The following is a 22785-nucleotide window of genomic DNA, read 5'->3' as shown; positions in this document are numbered from 1 at the left end:
TAAGGCATGCTGAATTTTTTTGTCATATAGACTCACATAGGCTTTACTGTTGTGTGCTTTCAGATCAAAACTGCTTTTAGATTATTTCAGTTAAAAACAATAATAAATAGTGAATTACAAAAGGAATTACAAAAGATTTTGTGTATTACTGCAGCAGAAAACTAAAATTTGTTATTTAAGACATTGTTAATTTGAAGAAATATGATGGTTCTAAATTCCTATAAAACCCCTTTCTAAATATTGTACCTCCATGTCAACTTTGCCAAGAATGGGTAAAAGTTGAAATATTTTTTCTTTTCTACATAGTTATTGTATTGTACTGTCATAATCGGATAACAATGCACTGAGGTATTTAGAAGCATAAATTACTCATTTTTTTGGTTTATCGATCGACGAGTAAATAGTCCATGAAAGTTCAGAAGGGGAAAATGTCATATTCTTCACAATTAACCAAAACGTGCTACTAATATGATGTTTTCGGGGAAGCTTTGCAGCAAATTTTGCCACAGCTTATGATGATAGTTAAAAAGTAAGCATGTTTTTTATCGTTCAGCAAATCCCTATAAATTGGGGAACAAATCAAGTCTGGCATACACGGTGGTTTGTTCTTTTGTGCATGGCTTGCTTTATTGTTCTGTGAACTGTAGTCATTGTATTGATGTTATACCTATGGGAGTCTGCAGAGAGAGGGAAGTGTAAGAATTCTGCCCGTTTAGGTTTTATATTTCCTATACTACTTGTGAGTTACACACTGTCTTTCATGCTAGGGCTATATGGCATCAATTTGTATGCAAGTGTTCTCAAAAGTTTCCTTCTTTTGGGGGGGGGGGGGGGCAAATGGTAATGAGTGCCTTCTCTTCAAGACAAAGTTGAATTTTCACCCCATTCCCACCCCCCCCCCGCCCCTTTTCCCTCATTCTAATCCCACCTGAATTTCTGCGGACTCCTATGGGGGTGATACATATGCATGCCAAGATTGTCAGTTTGTGTGAGCAAAGCTGCTTTGCTCACTGACACACTCATTGGAAGATGCCTTCCAATAAGTAGCATCATGTCAAAAATTGAGCTTCAAAATGTTATCAATGCAAATAACAGAACTGAGCAGGATAAATGTTATCACTTATCACAGGTCAGTAGAAATAAAAAGTATTTATTGTATTAAAGGAGCACTTTAATGCCAAAATTGCAACAAAAGCACAAAGCTGGAAAACATTGATTGATCATCATCTCTACATTAGAGATTGTAGAGGGATTTTTTTCTATGATTATTCTTATTATTTGTATTCATATTTTGTTTTGGACCTGCAAATGTTCAATTTGTGAAAAATGTGTGTAATGTGTATAATATATAGATGTATATATATATCATTTTTTATGTATATTTTTTTATTTATTTTTTTATATATTTTTTTATATATTTTTTTTGTTGAAAAATGTGTATAATATATATATGTATATATAGATATATAATTTTTTTTTTTTTTAAACTTAAACAAATAGAGATCTTGGTCTTTTACAAAAACTAAAAGATTGTGATTTAGCTGCTGCTTTAACAGGGAGTTCTCATTCTCTCCATTCATATCTTTTTAGACTTACTGTATCAAAATTCTTCATGACAAAATACTGTTTTCAAATACATCATCTGTTGCATGTACACATATAAAAATAACCTCATATATGAGAATCTTGATACAAACGTGTAGCATAAAAATCTAATGCCGTCTTTGCACTTAACACGTGTAATACTCATAAGGAAAAGATTGACAAGCTATCCATGAAAGGCAAAAATATAGTATGATGCTTGAAAAGCTAAAGAGGAAGAAGTTAAAGTAAAAATCATCATCTCTGAGCATTTCTCTTGCTGTTTGATCTTGGATACGTGCATGAGTTCTGTTTTGTAGTCTCACTGTGAATCACTACATCATCGTAGCATGTTTTACCCGTCACTCGGAGTGATATCGCGACGTGAAGAACATTTGGTTGTTACTATTAGTAGTGGTTAACTGTGTTTCCCCTTAGTTTGAGAATTTCCCCCTCCTCTCCCTCCCCCCACTATTTGTGAGGGGAGGGGGAGGAGGGGCTGTATCAATTGTCAATGGGTTTCTCATAGAGCTGGTCTGTGTTTTCTACTGCATGAACGACAATTGTATGGGAGTTTGGCGTTGGATTATATTTCCTACATACTTTTACAGTATTTTGTTTCCAATATTCAAAATAATAGTTCCAATTTAAAGTGGATAAAGAGCAGACACCTTCTGTAAGTGTACAAGGTCTTCTTTGGTCGTCAACCAGATAATAGCAGTTGCTGAATTTTTGAAAAGTCAGTGTAATTTTATTGAAAAGTCAGTGTTTGTATCTGAATTAAAGTTAAAAGTTTTCTTTCTAATGCCTATCAACACACACAGGACACTTTTGTCAATCTGACTGTTTTGAGGCTGTTTAGGGCAGCTCGTCTCATCAAACTTCTACGGCAAGGATCATCCATTCGAATCTTGCTGTGGACGTTCCTCCAGTCAATTAAGGTAAGATGAATCGTTTTAATTTTTTTGGCTGTTGATGAGTTTAAGTTTGGTGAGTGTTTTCTTGACACTGTTTCAATACAGAAATGGCCCTACAATAGTTTGAGTATTAAGTTCCAGGTTTGATGTGAAGAAAATAAATTCAATACATTAAAAAAAAAAATGATAAAAATTAATTTTGCAGTTTACATCTGTTGAATTCTAACTATGAAAAAGTTTTCTGGGCCATGTAAAGGGTTGAGAAGCAAATTGAACAATGAAGCACTTGCTCTTTGACTTTCATTTGGTGGAAGAAAAAAGTTGCAAACTCATTTTGAGTAATACTCAGTCAGTTTGCTTTGTACCTTCTAGAGTTTTGGTTATGGGCCTTCATGGCTTGGCTCTTCTTTGGTTCGAGCCCTTGTTGCCCATTAGCCTACTCGTGGAGCCGAACCCAAAAAGGCTATTCCTTTGATATAATTATTTTCTATTCAACAGCTTTTCTTCCTTTTTTTTACTTCAAAAGTGATATTAGCTCTGAATGTTGAAAGTAAAACATCTGCCATTTTCCCTGCTTCTGAAAATTGGAAGGAAGTTCTTTCCTCCTCTCCAACTAAAAAGCTTCTTAAATAATCCAAATTCAAAAAAAAAAAGTTAAAGATATGTTTGATATAAAGGTTAATATCCATCCTGTCATAGACCTGGTGTACTATAAAGTACTATATTTGCATAGATCTAACAAACTAATTGGCATATTTAACAATCACATTAATATTTGTATTTATTTATTTATTTTTTTGCTTCCATATATAGGCCCTTCCCTGGGTTTGTCTTCTTATTGGTATGCTGTTTTTCATCTATGCAATTATTGGAATGCAGGTTAGTGATTATTGATGATTTTGTTTTGTTGTTTGTTTTTCCCACTACATCTTTATTTCTTCATGTAATTTGCCGATAATTGAGTCGAAAGACAAAACATTGTTTACAAAGTGTTTCATAACTCTATTTTGATGGACCCACAGTGGACTTGATTTTGTTTACAAAGTGTTTCATAACTCTATTTTGATGTACCCACAGTGGACTTGATTTTAACCTTGCCATATTTTTTTCCTCAAGGGATTTTTATTACCACATGAAAGCCTCATTACATTTTCTCCAGAGTGGACCACATGCATCAGTTGTACTTGAATTTTGAGGCCATTCTAGTCATTTCTAACAGTTGCATAGCATTTACGTCAGTCTGAACTTTTCTGGGTTTTTTTCTCGAAAAAAGCGAGCTGTCCTATCTTGTCTAACTGTAGAAATTAGTGAACAGTCCTATGTCCAATAAAAATTGAAGATAAGTTTTCTGTGGGAGTTAAAAAGGCTTGACAAGATCAAGTTTTGCTAATCAGTGACGTCAATGCCCAACCTATTTGGCTTTAATTAAGTTCCCAACCTATTTTTTTGCTTTTAAATCAGAGCCCAACCAATTTGGCTATAATTCAGTGCCCAACCTGTTTTGGCTTTAAGTCAGTGCCCAACCTATTTTGCTTTTAAATCCGTGTCCAAACAATTTGGCTTTAATTCAGTGCCCAACCTGTTTTGGCTTTAAATCAGTGCCCAACCTATTTGGCTTTAAATTAGTGCTCAAACCTATTTGCTGTAAGTTGATGCCTGACCTATTTGATTTTATGTTTGACCATTTGGCCTCAAATTCAGTGCCCAGCACTTTTATCCGTTTCTGATTTGCCTTAAGTCAATGCCCGTCCATTTTCCCTTTAGCTAACACCCAAACTATTGCCCTATGTGCACCCTACGTGCCTTTTGTTGATACCAACTCTTTTTTTGCCTTTTAGTTGATTCCAATAATTTACTTTGCCTCAAGTTTATGCCCATCCTTTGGTCATTTGATGATGGCAACCCAGTTTGTCATACTAACCATCATAGCCTCCTCCTCGTTAAAGTTCCAATAGCTCACCGTATTTGTTTGAAAAATTATTCTCACCAATGACATACTTTTTCGTCTGCCAGCAGTGGATTTACCAGCTGCAATGACTTCAGAGACCATGGAATAAATACAGCTCACTACTCTGTTTCTCCCCACCCCCCTTCCTACAACATGCACCCCTCCTCCCCTGAAGCAAAAAAAAGAATAATAACTGAAATTTATTCTTGTACATATGGAACATGATGTAAAATGTATTGCATGTCCCTCTGTTCCACCCCCCAACCTCCCCTCCCTCACTCTCCAAACCTGAGAGAAGTAAAAAGATACTGAACGGGGCGGCACTTGTGGTCACTCTGCCGAGCACCACATAAACTCTGTGTGATATTTTTCCCCTGAAGAAAGAAAAGAATAATAACTGAAAGTTTTACTTATATATACATATGGAACATGATGTATAATGTATTTCTTGTCCCTCTGTTCCACCCCCCACCCCCCACCCAACTCCCCTCCCTCACTCTGCAAACCTGAGAGAAGTAGAAAGATACTGAATGGGGCGGCACTCGTGGCCGCTCTGTCGAGCACCATATAAACTCTGTGCGATATTTCTCCAGGTATTCGGTGGTATCAAACAGAATGAGCCAGGATCTATTATAACCAGCTACAGTAACTTCTCAAATTTCTTCTGGTCACTACTTCTCCTGTTCAGGTATTGTATTAATGACCACCCAACCGGTCACAGACATGCATGCCAGTCATTTCGCTCTATAAATGCCCCTCACACGATTCAAGTATTGCGAACTGTAAGGGAAAGAATTGGCTAAAACCCTTCGTGCAGACTCTCCTCTACCAAAAGGTTAGACATTAAAAAAAAATCGTCCCGGTCCGTCGATCAGATATCAAAACTTGATAACGTTCGTTTAAACTTTTAAACATCTTTCGAGAGAAAAAAAAAAATGAAGGTTTCCACCAGTTTGCATATTTGAATCTTGTCAATGAAAAAATGAGAACGAATGGGGAGAAGAAAAGGAGATAAAAGCAACAGCAATGTCAAGTATTAAATGCTACCTTGCGGAACTTTTCTGTAAACCGAAAAGTTTGTACTTAAAGCCTATATAATAATGTTATTATTCTCAAAATATTTAGTCATGTCCTACAAGCTTGTTGATGTGGTGGTTGTATTTGAGAGTTCAACGAGAATACCACACGTTTGCTCGTTCTATTCCACGATAACATACTGTACCATACTTGGCTTTGTTTACAGATTACGGAATACATTTTTGTGACATAATTTTTGTCAAGAAAAATCATCATACTTTTAGATAGTACCCTCAACATGAGGAAACAGTTTATCACAAAAATATTAAATTCCCGGAGGTGGCTCTAAACAAACTTGTCTGTTGTGTTTGTTTCCTTTCCCATGCCTCATCTCTCTCATTTCTCAGGGACCATTTCATTCCGATATTTCATCACATTCCTAATTTTTTGTTTTTTTCTCTCATAAATGATTTATTTATTTATATATTTTTGTTTTCGGTCTTTTGCTTTTTCCTTTCTGGGTCTCATTTTTCACTGCATGCCGCGGGCAGGTGTTTGGAGGAATCAAGATAGACGACGATACTCAAATTAACTCATACAACAATTTTTCACTGTTCTTTACAGCACTTATACTGCTGTTCAGGTAATCGCAGAAAGTGGACATGAAAGCCTCGTCACGACTATGTGCAAACTAGCTTTGTGTAATACTAACACACTAACATTTTACTAGCATTAAAATATGGAGTCACCATACGACTTTATAGTGACAAATTTTACAAGACCGTATATCGACGATTCACTGGACTTGAAACCATAGTGTGGCAAAGAACACATGAAATCAAAAATAATTTTCAAGCCAAGAGAGCCTACCATACGTTTCTACATCCCTATGTCACTTTACTTCTATTGAAATTAATGTTTAGCCAAAAAGTACAATCATGTTGTATTGAGTCCTTCTATGAAACTTAATGGAATATATTTTGTAGAAAAATATATATTTTTTTTCAAGAAAACTTTTATGAGAAATTTGACTTTCTTTCAAAGCAGTTTGATTTTAACAATGAATTACAAGAGTTTTTTCCACTTTTAGGGTCTGGATTACTTTAAAATATGCACAGACATATCATACCACCAAACATACACGGACACATAAGACCACCAAATATACAAAGACAACATAAGACCACAAAATACACAAGTACACATAAGACCACCACATATACAAAGACAACATAAGACCACCAAATACACACGTACACATCAGACCACCAAATATACAAAGACAACATAAGACCACCAAACATACACAGACACATAGGACCAACAAATACACAAAGACAACATAAGACCACCAAATACACACGTACACATAAGACCACCAAATATACAAAGACAACATAAGACCACCAAATACACACGTACACATCAGACCAACAAATATACAAAGACAACATAAGACCACCAAACATACACAGACACATAGGACCAACAAATATACAAAGACAACATAAGACCACCAAATACACACGTACACATAAGACCACCAAATATACAAAGACAACATAAGACCACCAAATACACACGTACACATCAGACCACCAAATATACAAAGACAACATAAGACCACCAAATACACACGTACACATCAGACCACCAAATATACAAAGACAACATAAGACCACCAAATACACACGTACACATAAGACCACCAAATATACAAAGACAACATAAGACCACCAAATACACACGTACACATCAGACCACCAAATATACAAAGACAACATAAGACCACCAAATACACACGTACACATCAGACCACCAAATATACAACGACAACATAAGACCACCAAATACACACGTACACATAAGACCACCAAATACACACAGACAACAAGACCACAATAAGAATTTCACATCTAATTGTTTGTGTCTCTTAGTCAATTATGAATGTGACAGTCTTTGACATGAAGAAATTTTTCGGTTAAAACCTGTAAGAAAAAACATTAAACATGTGACTAACAATTTTACATTTTCTTTTAAGTATTCCTCTATTCAAATCTCTGTGGTTTGCTGTTGTTGAACCTTAATAACTCTCAAATTTCATGATGACTTTATACATATATGTTAGCAGACTAAACTGGTCCTTTGCACATTAACACAGACAGATGTATCTATAACATTACTGTCAATGTTCGTTGCAGCGCCTATACAGAGGAAGTCACAACTGTTTAGCTCTTAGCAGATTTGCATTGGACTAACAGACTGCTGTTACTAGTTGTTTAAAAAAAAAGGAAGACTATTCCAAACATCTCCTGTTATTTCCATTCTTTGTCCCCACCCCCCCCCTTCTCTCTCTCTCTGCCTCTCTCTTTCTCTATCTATCTTGATTTGTTCTTTTAACACATGGGGAGTTGTGTGTTACATTTTTGTGAAACTAATGTTTGCAGACTTATATAGATTTCCACACTTTGTACCATGCTATTTGTAATCTAATCATTTTAGTTTTAGTACAAGTTATCTTGAATAGTGCTTGAGTACTTATGTGCACTGAAGGAGACACAGACCCAATCTGTCATTGTAAACTATATATATATATATATATATGGAGGGAGAGACCTTCGTGAAGAACAGTTCCCCCTGTAAACAACCAAGGGGAAAATTCTGGCTCCGTTAATTGGGAGATGTCCCAAAGCTTTTTGAAATTCTATCTGAGAAGCTGTCAATTTGTAAATCTGTGATGTCGTTAATGCCAGTAGGATATCAGACCTCTGTACCGCTAATAATATATTCAAATTAGAATGCAGTGTTGACACTGAAAACCAATGCCATCATTTTAGAGTTTGTGTTTAAGAGCTTCAATACTTGGGATTCAGCATTTGCCAAAATTTCAAAAAATCCAGATATCTCCATCTCTCATAGACCAATAAGGATGGTTGGGTCTTTGTCTCCTTGGATACTTACAGAAAATTTGCTAATAAATAGTTGCAATTATGATTGTGCCAACCAGCTTTTTAAATTTTTTTTTTTTTTTTTTACAATTCTTCACATGATAGAGATGTTGCCTACATGGGTAAAGAAGGGGTGGTCGGGTAGGGAGGATTGAAATTTTGTCAATGGAAGTTTGTTTGACTGCCGTAACTGTCAATAAAACAGTCCCAACCTCTCTTACGCCTATGATGCCCAAAAGTAATTTGACTATGAAAACTGTCCAAACTAATTCTGTCATAATACTTCTGAATGCATAGTTCATAGAATTTGATTGATTTTAATATTTAATTGCCCCAAAAAATTTCATCAATTTCATCAAGTATTTTAGTTGTAATCTTTATATTTTGATTTTGTGAATTGAAAAAGAAAAAAATTGTTTGGTGTTCTTTAGTTAACATAACGGACACGTACATGGTAATTGTCGATCGACACATCCCATGATGACAGTTTGTTTGTTCGGTCTTTATTTACCTATGTATTTAATTTTTTTTTTTTTTTGGGGGGGGTGAAGATGTGCGACAGGAGAAAGTTGGCAACTGATCATGTTAGCATGCCTAGATGGTACATGTCACGAAAACCCTGAAGAAAATTGCGGATCACCGTTCTCTTATCCCTATTTCGTGAGCTTCATCTTCCTTTGCTCTTTCTTGGTAAGTACACGAGAGAAGATTTAGATCTTCAGTTTGAAAAATTGTCGTAGAAATTCCACAAGTACCCCCAGAGGCAAGGGAGCCCAGAGAGGGGTCCTATGGGTGGGTCCCTGGCCTCTGCTGATTTTTTTCTGTTTTGTACTCAAATTTAGCGCAAAACATAGTTGTACTCAATGCAAGGGGCATGGTGAAAAAAAGTCTATCCACACTTTGCCCATGAACGTTCCTTAATTGTTACCCATGTTTAGTTACTCACCACTACTCCATAGACATTTTTCATACCTACCTATGCTTGTCTATTGGCCGCCTCCCCCCCCCCCCTTGCCCCCATGTGGAAACAACCTGAAATCAATAAGTCTGAAATTATCCATCAGACATCAGAAAGGTGCTACATTTCTTCTTATTGTACAAGTTAATGAATAACGGAAAGCCAACTGGGAAATTATAAGCAATTATTCGAACCTGTGACCTCTGGGTTACAAGGTCAGAGCTCTACTAGCCATTAGTTGGTGGAGATCCCAATATAGACATTTCTTTTGCTGAGGAGGGAGCTCCTTGGAACCCAGAGGGTCACTGGTTCAAAGCCCATTGTTAGCCATATAAATTTGTTTTGCTCTTTTCCTGCCTTGTTTGCAATACATTATTTATGATCAGAAATTCTGCACTGTTTTGGGAAAGGAAATAAATGGATTTCACACCTTTCATGAAATATGAATGAATTTCGTTGTTAAAATATCCCAGTTTCATTCATTCTGAAGAAGTTCGGATGGTAGCATCCAACGCCTTCCGTATTAAAAAGTAATAATTCCAAGCTTGCTTTAATATCGTCGGCTCTCAGCAGGCAACGTTGATAATGTAGCTTATTTTAAAAAGTACGGTCTGTATTATGTTCTTCGCTTTGTATAGCTGTTGTCAAGCAAACAGCAGGTGAATGAACGAATGAATTAATAAATATTCATGAATGACTGAACTGATAGATATTCATGAACCAATTAATTAATAAATATTCATGAACGAATGAATCAATAGATATTTATGAACCAATGAATTACATATGTACAACCGATGCTATTATGGCTCTCAAGCATTTCTATAGAGGGCGCCTTTCATATCAGTTCTAATGCGTATGTTTGGTGCTGTTTTACAAATCTCTAAATCAAAGCATTAAATGAGGTTGCACGGAAGCGATCACCAGCATGCGAACACACTGGATTAACTATCATACAGCCGCCCTGGCAGATCGACTAGTTTGAAGTTCCACTTGTGCAGTTTGGCCCAACAAAGAAGCTGCTTTAGACTAAAAAAAAAATGTTGAAGGTGCTTACAACTTACAAGATAAGTTTCAAAAGACCTCTTCTTCGGTAATTTTGAATTGATATATAGACATATATTTATATACAGACAGACTCCTTCTGTTTGATTTTGGGTGTGGTCGGACAGCCCCATCTGCTTGTAAAGGCATGCTTAATTTCATGTAAATAAACAACTGGCGAAAGGAATAAGTTGAATGCGCAAGATACGATGGAATGGGGAATTATCAAATCTAAAAATGTGGTTATTTGTCGTCTGTGAGAATCCCTGCATGACTGTCTTTTGTATTGTTATTTTAGATGCTGAATCTCTTTGTTGCTGTCATCATGGATAACTTTGACTACCTGACAAGAGATGCCTCCATCTTGGGAGCTCATCATCTAGATGAATATGTCCGAGTTTGGGGAGACTATGATCCTGCCGGAACGTAAGTCCCTCAACGGTTTGATATATTTTTTTGATAACACTCGGAATTGTCATTGCTCTCATATTGACAATCGAACAGGCCTGACGATAAGGGGTGGGGCTGATTAGGAAGGTCCCGGAGGTAGAATTCAGAGGTCCAAGGATCGATTGGGTAAAAGAAGGATCCAAAGACTTAAATAATTGTCCCCTGGGCCCAATCTAGTGAGAATATTGTCCTCTTATAATATCAATGGTTTAGAAAACAATGGGATGTGAAAAATGTTTTTATTTATGTTTTCATTCTTTTGATGTCACTGAGTTCTGTTTTTCGGTTGGTGGGGATTACATTCCATGTTTTTTTCTCGTAAATTACTCTGGCCTCATGACAAAATTTTATATATGTTATATATGCTTTATATGCTTTTTATGGTTAATATGGTTGTATGCAGTGATACCGGAGAGGTGACCGGCCTGGTATTATGATATACAAGGTAATCTGGCTTCTGTGTACTACACAAATCCAGGCAGGATTACCTATAATATATGCACTTGATATCTCACTTGCTGTCGTCATATGCCTAAGTTGCATTTGTTTCTCATTTTCTATTTATATCCTAGCGATATCTTTCATCTGTTCTTCAACATTTAAAAGTATCGTCCCATATTAACAATAGTTATGTAACAAAACATTGTTCTGTACGGCGGTATTAAAATATGTACGTATTATCGATAACGATGCAAACATCATGATCGTTCTGTTCCAACAGCGGCCGGATAAACTACAAGGAGATGTACGAAATGCTAAAAGAAATGGAACCTCCCGTCGGCTTCGGAAGAAACTGCCCGTACAGAATAGCATACAAGGTATTGACTGCCTACTCACCTTTATGAAAATTAGGTTTTTTGTGTGTCAGTACAGAAATTAAAGAAAGAGAGAGAGTATTATATAACTTGTTAAAACAAATCAGTGCTTGACTAACGCAGGTAGCCCGCCGCATATGTAGATTTATATATTAAGTTAAAGGGCCGGACATATCCATGCCAGCAGGATGTTACTTTATATAAGTTAAAGGGCCGGACATATCTATGCAAGCAGGATTTTACTCTATAGAGGCAGACTAAGCCCAACAGCAGCAGCAGGGAGGAAAAAAACAGTTTGAATTTGAGACAGATGGGACAGTTAATTAGAAAAACTAAACTAATGAATAGAAGGTGATTTGTTTGGTCTAGTAAAGGGTAGGACAGAATGGAAGACAACGAGCATTGAGAAGAAAGAAAGATGGAAGTGATGGTAGGAGATAAAGCCAAGATAAAATGGTAACACCATGTCTGGATTTACAGAGGTTGGGTGTGCAAGTGCCCCCCCCCCCCCCCCACCAGAAGGAAGAAAGTTGCTTACTTAGTTTGAAGTTTAAAGGCATTGAAGACTCGCCCCAAACAGCATGCCACCATCTTTAAAAAGTTAACTTTCCGTTGCTTGCAAGTGTGAAGTATTTCTCTTGTTGCTACAAAATGCAGACAGTAATGAAATATGATACCTTGTTATCTTTAGCTGGACCTGAGATGTCCATCGCTGTATCGTTTGTACACTCTGCTGTGGGTATTGACCACAGCTGTAAGTACTGACTGTACACTAGTGTCTAATTACCGACGGTAGCAAGCTGTGTGTGTATTTTCTGGGATCGATGGTGATGTTTAACACTTCTGTTACACCTCATTCGAAACTCGGTCAGATTACCGGCATTAGACGTTTCTTTTTGCGCGAGTCTTCACACCCTTTAAAGCTGACTGCACTGATTAAAGTTACTCCTAGTATGATCAGTACTGTACAAGTGACTTAGTGTATTAGGTTTATACGTTACTGAAGCTCCTATTTTATTTAATCCACCATCCAGAAACAACCTTGTAGATTTCTTGTATCTGTAGCTTCCCAATGACGTGTGAATGTTACACACCCCGATATTAACTCGTACGAGTATTCAAATTAAAAATTGCATCATTTCTGTCGTGACGGACTCTTGATCATTTTTCTGTTCCTATCATTTCAGAGACTTATAAGGATGAATATGCCAGTGGCAGAGGACAAGACAGTAGGCTTCAGGACCACACTAATGGCTTTAATTAGAACAGCTCTCGACATAAAAATCGGCAACGGTTGGTATCTTAATTTTGATATTCTAGGCTCTCTGGTGGGCTGGGGAAGAACGAATTGAATCTACTATCAAACCCATCACTCGTAGACATTAAATTTAATGTTTAGAAAAAAAATATATTTTAGAATTTTTTTTAAAGAAAATTCTCAAACTCTCTCTGTTTTGCATTTTTGTCCACTATTTTTGGGACTACCTATAGTAACAAATAATGACCCATATTTTTCAGTTTTGATACAAAATAACTTTCTTTCTCTGTTCTTCTTCAGTTGCTGACAGAGACCGTCATGACACAGAACTGAGGGAGGCTATCGTTACCTTCTGGCCGACCATGTCCGATGACAAGCTGGATCTGCTGGTGCCACCAGACAGTGGTATGTAAACATATAGGGCTTGGGTGCTTTCCCTTACATTATACAATTAACAGCACAGTTCTTTCTCATTATTTTGTATCTTTTAAACAGAATAAAAGCTGTCTCTTTTATCCTCCAGAAAGTGTTTATTTGTGAGCAAAATATACGATGATATTTTTTTTTTACGTAAATATGAAACTCTGCATCAATATGATACAGTGTAATTTTTAGTACATAGCGATAATTTTTCTGGAGTCTACTTTAATTACTGATAAATTGTCACTTGTTGTCTAATGTTGGAGTTGATTGTAAGAATATGTTCTGTGCTTGACGTGGTCACTTGTTCCTGTATACCTCTTCGGGCAGTGACATGCACAGGATTTCAAAAGTTGGGGGTTGGGGTAGGGGGGGCGGCAGCAATCTAAAATTTCCTCCAACAGGTGATCCTAAAAATTTGGTCTATGAATAGGTCTAAACTTAAGACTGCTGATAAATACTTTAGAAGGTTGAAAAAATCCCCTGACTGGATGTTTTTTCCCAACTGGTGATAGAGGTGTGGTGGCCAGGCCACCCACCTCCCCATTTTTCCCCAGGCCAAGTCCATTGTGTGAGGGTTTCAGATTAAAACAACTGCAAAAGCAGATTAAACCAGAAAATATGTTTAAGTTTGAAAGTCATTTTCCTTCTCAGTTAGTTTGCTATTAAGTTGATTTACTGTTCATCCTCAAAAACACCATCTGATCAGATGTTAAAGCTTTCACGACGGCCTGACACGCTCCCTTTCCATCCGGGAAAAATTTCTAGCATCGACACAGCCCGAGCTACCCCTGAGGAGAACTGATCTCTTTTTATTTATTTTTTTTTTCGTTCGAAATTTATCTCGGCTACATCTTGCCTTCCCCCCCCCCCATAATTTTATGTCTGTCACATATTATTGACAATCAATCCCTCCACAGAGCTTGTCGGTGAAAAGTTAACAGTCGGAAAGATCTATGCGGCTCTTCTGATCTATGAGACTTGGAGAGAATACAAAGCCAAAGTGCAACGTGATGGTCATGCTCGAACTGTAAGTCCGTTGTTTAGTTTTCGCCCTCCATCTTCCATCTTCTCTTTCATGCCTAAAATCACCGGGAAATAATGTTCACTCATCTTTTGCATTTTTCCCATTTTTCTTTAAAGTTTCATTTGTTTATTAAACCTAATATACTAGATTACCTGGTACATTTTGTTGATTGGGTAAGATGATTTTTAAAATTTTAACAAGCATGAGTTATTTGTCACCTGGGTTTTTTCACTGCATGGAAATCAGCCTTCACACTCGCACATTTGTTCGTGATATGAGCCAAAAACCATTTTCTATTTTCATTTTTTTAAATTCATTTCTCACAAAATTTGCCAGTTATCATGTGCTAGTTTGTATTTTTTTTTGTTTAATTTATTTATTTTTATTGTGCCCTTAGAGAAATTCATTTTCAATTAAGAGTGGCTTGTTTTTCTTTTCAATTTCCGTGCTATTTTTGGGAGAAAAAAGTGGTCGAGGGAAAAATCTAATTTTGCTTTCCTTTAGTTAACAGCTTTTTTTTTTTCTCTTGGATCATTTCATGAATTTTCAAATCCGTGTTCCACGCCCATGTTTGTGATTTCATTGTCATGTTTCCCCTCCCCCCACCCCCCTCCCATCTTACTTAACATTTTTTTTTTCATTTTGATAAGTGCCCTCTCGTGACTTTTTGCCATACTCTCTTTTTATTCCCTTGTCCGGCTCACCCTTTGGACCGTACCCAACCACAGATGCGTGAAGTCATTGTAAATCCTCCCAAAACCATGTTTTTGTGCTTCCTTATAATCTTGCCTTATGTTGTAACACTCTCAACAATTTCTGTGTTGTTCTTTGGTTGCTATGCTTCCTTTTCATGTCGGAGAAATGGAATTTAAAAAAGAAAAAACAAATCAAGTAGAAATACAAACAATGTTTATATCATAATAAAGCACATGCAATAACGACAATTTTGATTGTAACAAAATGTTTGAAGTTTCATTGAAGATATTGATAAAATTAGAAGATTCTAAAACTTTGCGGGTTGAAAAGCTTCAGATACACCAAATGCCTTTATTTCTTGGCACTGTAGTTTAAATTACTTCTTTACAGAAGATGAAAACATAAGAAATATCAGTTAAAGAAAAACAAAAACAGACAAAAGTTAGCCAGTTTGAAATCTAGTGGGTGTTCTTTGCCTTGTGAAAGGGAAATCCAGGTGCCAAAAACATTGTCTTTGTATACCATTGGGTTTTTGGTACATAGCTTTGCTATTAACAAATGCCAGTAGCATAGATGAAGATGTGGACATACACTTTTATAAACATATAGTTTTTCCCTCCCCCCTTCGTAAATTGTTCATAAGGACTCATCGTTTCAGCAACTTTATTCTTGGTTTATGCAACTATGGCAAATATCACATAATAAAGGAATGTGTGGTCTTAGGATTTACAATTTCTGAGCCTTACCTTTAAGGTTGGGGAAGCAAATGGGGGAGGATGGGAGGGGATTCAATTCACTGATGGGTACAACTACCACAACACATGAGTAACCTATTAATTGCCTGGATGGAAGCATAGCAAACAGCAGACCAACCATTTTTCAAGTTCCAATTTATCTCGATTGACTTGTCACTTAACTGTCAAATTTGACCCGTATATGCCGTGAACTTCTTGACTTGTAGGTAGAGTTTAGAATCTCTCTCTCTCTCCTCTCTCTCTCTCTTCCCAACTTACCAGACTTTATGATTCTAATACATGCTATTCTCAGTATGATCTATTTCTCTAATTATTATTAAAGTCATCAGTCATTCCTCTTGAGTCGGTACTTACCGCAAGTCCACAAAGGAAAACCAATTGGCCCCCTCCCCCCCCTCTGCTCAGCTATGATGTGCGTGAATTTTTGCTACTGTATATAAATGTGCCCTCATCATCTTCTCGTCTGACGGAAAAACCGCTAGACAAAATTCATGCCAAACCATTCGCGCAGACGAATCGACAGAACTCTTTAATCCTCCAGTCAATCCTGTATTCGTACATGAAGGACCGTTCCAAAATGCCCGAGCGGGTGATCTTGAGCTGCAAAATATCTTTATTCTACAAAATATACCTTTGAATGGTTTGCGTTTTACATTACAATACAGTCTTCACGCCCCAAATCTGAATGTTTTTTCACTCATTGCTGTCTCGCTTGTATACTTTTATAACCAAAAACCTCATTCTTTGTGACCATAGCTATAACGACAATTTGCTTTGATATTGCTGCTGTGAAAAGAAAATTTTATCAACCAGCCTTCACAAATTCAATGTCCGTTTTTTGGAGAACCCATAAATATTACAATCTGTAATGTTCTCTCTCTTTGTACAAAATGAATTTTTGAACTTTCTGTTTATCTACGATACATTCGTCGTTTCTTATTTGTCCTTCCTTTTCCTTTATTGAAGTGTTATGATAGGAAAACAAAAAAAATCCCAAAAAGCATGACATACGCACAAAGGACAAAATTTTCGTGCCATATCTTGAAGTGACATCTGTTTACTCAAATTTTGTATTCATTTTTTTGCATTGTGGGTTTAATATACAAGCCTTAATCTTCCCTAGCTGTGTAAACAAGATTGCTCCCAATGTTAAACTTAATGACCCGTTCAGCAAGTTCAATCAATTGTGTTCCTTTCCTTGGAGAGAATGAAAAGATTTCTCGTTGCATCATTCAACCTTAAACTTGAAATATTGAGTCGAATATTATAGATCATAACCCTTGACCCTGCTCTGCTAACATTTGCTGTGTAATTGACATTGAATTGTATCTATAGCCATATTTTGTATTCATTCTCAAATGTGGTCGCAAGTTGCATAGCAACCAGTCCATTGAACAGGCCTTCCTTCACTCCATCTCCATCCCCCGCTCTCCCCCCCCCCCCCCCCCCTCCGGCCAGCTGTGTTACACCATCCTCTCTACCAATACTGCTTTCCAACCCATGAATTTTCACAGTCAGACTAAACATGGCATATATTATCCTGCAACCTATGACCAACAAAATAACAAAAAACAACAATGACACTATTGTCATGGCGATATTTGGGAGAAGCTTTGAACATCAACAATATATATGTTTTTATATATATATATATATATATATATATATACATATGTGTATATATATATATATTTATATATATATATATATATACATATATATATATATATATATATATATATATATATATATATATACATATATGTATATATATATATTTATATATATATATGCTTTAGTTCTACTCCCATCTTAAAATACCATTACTTTCATCTGTGTGTTATTTATTCATTTATTTTTTGTGGTCTTTGCCGTTCCCACATTGATCGATATATTCGTAGATTTGCACCCGTTTGTTGTTTGCAGAACACCGTTTTATTTCCTGTGTGTGTGTTTTGTTTCCCCACGCCATCGCTTGGTCTCCTTTGACTTTTGTGTGGTCCCGCATGTGCAGATCGTGCTCAATTGCATTCTCTTTTTACAGGAGTTGATTCTATTCAAGTCATTGTACAGGAAGCATGGGGATAGCCTGGACATCCAAGACCCCAAATACACTGCCATGTTCTCAGACTCATTCAGACGAGTACGACACGTTCTAATATTTTGTGAAATTCTAGTCAAATCAATCTATCGATCGATCCATCAAAATCAATCAAAATTTCTCATCATCTTTTATTTAGCCAATTATTGTGATTTTGATTGTCTTTTGTTTTGGTATAATATATAATCCTATAAGAAAAACAAGAAAACAAACATTTCAGATTTTTCTAAAGGTTACTGCACCCAAACAAAATTGAGACTGAAAAAGAGAAGAAAAGGTGATGAGAATTTTGTTGGATTTGAGGTGAAATGGGGGAAAAAGAAGAAGGAAACATTCCTAACGATGTTTATTGTGGAAGCCAACATGTAAATATCAATAAGAAAGAAGAAAAAAAAACAACCCCACTTCATGATGCAGTCAGGAGGAAAAGGATATACCGATAAGGCCTGTGAATCCATTTCAAATTCCTTGAAATTATTTCAGGAATGTCTTTGGTATATTATGTGCAACGGCTTAACAGGTTGGAGTAATGATTAGCAGATCAGTTTACAGAAAGCAAACTAAACCAGAACTTTTTGAACATTTTGATTATTCTCACTACATCGATACAAAGACAAAGTTATCCCTTTCCATTCAACAATTTTTCCATCATGATGAATAATCTTTTTTATCCTGTTCCTCATATCCTCTCCCCCCCCCACCACCCCTTTTCCCCTCCCTACCACTCTCACTTGTCCCTCTATCCCTGATATTCACTCTCCGGTAGATACTTCTATAAACTAATTTAGTTGAGAAGTCACTAAACAGAGATCACGTATTTACTACTAAGCCTATGGAAACTTAACTGGTGCCACAGAATGGCTATCAAACATGACAATGTTTCAAGCCTCTTGAGCAATGTTTTCCCAGTTACCCAACAGACGACATTGTGTCCATAGCTGTGTATAACAGCTTATGTGTATTTGACAACAGATGACATTGTGTCCATAGCTGTGTATCACAGCTTATGTGTATTTGACAACAGATGACATTGTGTCCATGTAGCTGTATATAACAGCTTATGTGTATTTGACAACAGACGACATTGTGTCCATAGCTGTGTATAACAGCTTATGTGTATTTGACAACAGATGACATTGTGTCCATAGCTGTGTATCACAGCTTATGTGTATTTGACAACAGATGACATTGTGTCCATAGCTGTGTATCACAGCTTATGTGTATTTGACAACAGACGACATTGTGTCCATAGCTGTGTATCACAGCTTATGTGTATTTGACAACAGATGACATTGTGTCCATGTAGCTGTATATAACAGCTTATGTGTATTTGACAACAGACGACATTGTGTCCATAGCTGTGTATAACAGCTTATGTGTATTTGACAACAGATGACATTGTGTCCATAGCTGTGTATCACAGCTTATGTGTATTTGACAACAGATGCCATTGTGTCCATAGCTGTGTATCACAGCTTATGTGTATTTGATAACAGATGACATTGTGTCCATAGCTGTGTATCACAGCTTATGTGTATTTGACAACAGATGACATTGTGTCCATAGCTGTGTATAACAGCTTATGTGTATTTGACAACAGATGACATTGTGTCCATAGCTGTGTATCACAGCTTATGTGTATTTGACAACAGATGACATTGTGTCCATAGCTGTGTATCACAGCTTATGTGTATTTGACAACAGATGACATTGTGTCCATGTAGCTGTATATAACAGCTTATGTGTATTTGACAATGTTGTTGTGGAGAGGCACTAGTTGAGTGTTAAAAATCAGTCAGTAAAGTCACTTACTATGTAGCTAATAATGTCAACAGATACACCGCTCTGTTGCGCTATTACAATAACCCACTTCGATTGAAGCTAAAACATCCCATTTTTAACAAATTTCCTTCTCCTCAATGGGATGTGAGATCCCACCTTCTATAACCCCTCCATCTCTGCGTTTATACGCTGTCATAAATGGACGATGTATGAAGGCATATCGATACACCGGAACTCGGCCCGCGAATGGTTAATATCTGTCGATGTTGCCCTCTGACGTAGATATTATTAATGTATCACCAAATGTTCGAACAAAATGTCTTCCTGCCACCATATGACTCTGGCATTTCATGTTACTCTGGCATTACTTTCTGGCTTTACTTTCATGGCAAATCACGGCAATGGAAGTCTAGAGTCGAAAGCACGATCAGGTGCTTTACCAGTTCGCTCTCTCCTTTGCTCCCCAATGTTGAATAAGAGCCCAGTGATCATCAGAATTTTTATGCCAAATGTTGATTTCACCATACACCCTCTGGCATGAGGGTATGAAGAAGTGGAGGGGGGGAGGGTCTATTCACTGGGAACTTATTCAAATATTCGAACATCAACAAAAGTAAGACCGCGTCATGCCTATCTTTCGCGATTTTCCTTTTTTTATTTTACATTAAAAAAAATTTTTACTTTCATTACTACTTTGCATGGTGACGGTTGCATTAAGGGTATGCTTACAAGGGACCAATTTTAGTCCCCATTTTTTTGGCAAAGCGGTGTCGGTCATTGCAATATTAATTCTACTGGTGGTGGTTTGCAAGCATCATTCTTCCTTGGTAAGTAACATTCCATCAATTTTCTTCTCTCTCTTTTTTTCCTTTTTTTTGATTGCGGCATTAGTTGTCATTATTAAATAAAAGTTACTAAAAATCATGTTAGATCTTTCTTCTCCCAGAGTTTATTCTTTTTATTTGTTCCATAAAATGGTATGCTAAGGTAGTATTAACCATAATAAGAACATACTAATACTAAAACAAGCACTATTAATAATAACAAGGCTTACCGTTGGCTTTCACTGTATACCAAGCCTTCAGTAACTGATTGGCGGAATGCAGCAGGTTATTTTAACCCCGTCCTTTGAAACTCAATAACATTAGTAGAATTTACAAAATATCCAAGAAAGGCAGTAAATATTGAATCACAGAGTAAAACTAGTTTTCTATCTAGCCTGATATATTTATATATATAAATTATATATTTATATATAGATATAAATAAATATATGTGTATGTGTATATTTACACTTTTAAGTTACTGTAAAGTTTCAGGAAACCTATTGTTGCATACTCTCATCGAGACTAAGATAAGCATTTTTAAGAACCTTACTTTTCTGTTTCGAGCTTCATCTTCCTAATGTGTTGTGACTTTAATAGGTTAAACTGGTACAACATGCTTACCCATTCCCTGCTCCAACATTCATGTTAGATTAAGTGAAATTTGCAAAGAGAAATGGGTTAATGATTTGTCAAGTTAAGACTTGTCAAGTTAAGACTTGTCATGAATAGTGAAATTCTATTTATTTTCTCCACATTTTACCACAAAATGTTGTTCCGTCTTGTCCTCTTTTAGCAACGTTATCAGCTCCGCCTGGCTTACATTGAGCAGATCAAAGCCAGAGAGCAGGAGATGCTGATGCTGGAGGAGGAAAAACAACGACGGGAATATTACGGTGAGGAGGAGGATGAGGATGGTGAGTACGTGGATGGCGCAGATGAGGCATTGTACGACGATGATGAACAGGACAGCGGCGATGACGACTGCGACGACGTCTACGAGGACGCCATCCCGACGGTGGTGATGACAAATCCCCACGAGGAACCCGTCAAGAATCACACCCGGGAGAATGAGGTGTACGAGAACGACACCAACGGTACCCCCAAGGGCAAAAGTAGGAATGGTACGGGGAAGAAAGCCACGGCAGAGGTGCACGGGAACAACGTAGATGCCGAGAAAGAGAGCATGGACACTCAGCCACAGCAGCAGGAAGATAACGTGTCATCCTTCCGGAAGTTCTTTGGATGGAGAGGAAAGAAAAATCAGAGAAGCGCCTCACCGGAGACGAGAAGCTCTGTGGCGGACGGAAGTGTAAGTCATACACCTTCCGTTAAGGGAAGGACGTATCATGAAGTGTTAGTGTAAGGCAACAATGGCAGTTATTGAAAGTATATGAAAACAAAATATATATTGATGTGTTGCAAAGTTGTGTAGGTCTGTTGGAAAACAGTGATGGAGGTACCACCACGTATTACCCTAACATCCTCAAAGGTCTACCGATTATTGGGGCCCCCCAAATTATTTGCATGTTTAAAAAAAAAAAAATTGCTCAAAGTACTCCTCTATTAGCTCTGGTTCTATAATTTATTCTCAGCCATTTGAGAATTTCTTAGAATAGAAAATTCAGTATTATCTTAATTGTGAGTTACTACTTTCACAGTGGCAGCAAATGCTTGTTAAAAATTTGAGCACAAGGGGACCATTATTTGAGTTTTTTTTTGGGGGGGGGGGCAATGTTGATGGAGGTTAATATTGGGGCGGTATCTTGCCCTGATCTGTGCTGCCCTACATTGTTTTGTGTCTGCCAGTGCTTCCATTTCAAGTTTCCTCTCATATTAAGATCAGTTTAATAGAATATAAGTTCAATAGTGTTGTCTATTTTAGAATTGCTGTGTGGAACATCTCCAACAACCATGACATCGTATTTATTTTTAGTTTTCTATAAAATACTTTTACGTTGTAGTTTTGTTGAGTGGTAAATGCCTTAAAAATAATATATTAATTTAAAGTAAAGTGTAGTAAATGCCTCAAAGAAAAGAACATTCCTTTCTTACCAAAAAAAAGAAATAACTAAAAAAAATATAGATATTCTCAACTTTCAAAATTGCTCAAAATATTACTTAGCCAGGTGTTTTTAGCCGTTTCTTGTTGGGATATAATAATTGAAATATTTATCACATTTTAGTGCATGCTTTATATTTAGTGTAATATTGATTTCAGATGAAACAAGTCACAAATCCACA

The 22785-nt window shown here is 36.7% G+C and overlaps 1 protein-coding gene across 5 annotated transcripts in view; it reads left to right on the top strand.

The window, feature by feature from the left end:
* LOC139964261 (voltage-dependent calcium channel type A subunit alpha-1-like) overlaps window positions 1-22785 on the top strand; it is a 270526-nt gene that overhangs the window by 193798 nt on the left and 53943 nt on the right. For all 5 annotated transcript variants that reach the window (XM_071965717.1, XM_071965716.1, XM_071965715.1 and 2 more), the window contains 9 exons: window positions 2406-2522; window positions 3312-3377; window positions 5040-5134; window positions 8963-9101; window positions 10712-10839; window positions 11585-11681; window positions 12866-12971; window positions 13237-13341; window positions 14277-14386. In XM_071965717.1, coding sequence (XP_071821818.1) covers window positions 2406-2522; window positions 3312-3377; window positions 5040-5134; window positions 8963-9101; window positions 10712-10839; window positions 11585-11681; window positions 12866-12971; window positions 13237-13341; window positions 14277-14386 — 963 coding nt within the window. The remainder of the gene's footprint in view (window positions 1-2405; window positions 2523-3311; window positions 3378-5039; window positions 5135-8962; window positions 9102-10711; window positions 10840-11584; window positions 11682-12865; window positions 12972-13236; window positions 13342-14276; window positions 14387-22785) is intronic.

Source organism: Apostichopus japonicus, chromosome 22, assembly GCF_037975245.1.
Source record: "Apostichopus japonicus isolate 1M-3 chromosome 22, ASM3797524v1, whole genome shotgun sequence".
Taxonomy (NCBI): domain Eukaryota; kingdom Metazoa; phylum Echinodermata; class Holothuroidea; order Aspidochirotida; family Stichopodidae; genus Apostichopus; species Apostichopus japonicus.
The sequence above is the reverse complement of the archived record's forward strand: the minus strand, read 5'-3'. Positions and strand labels throughout refer to the sequence as shown.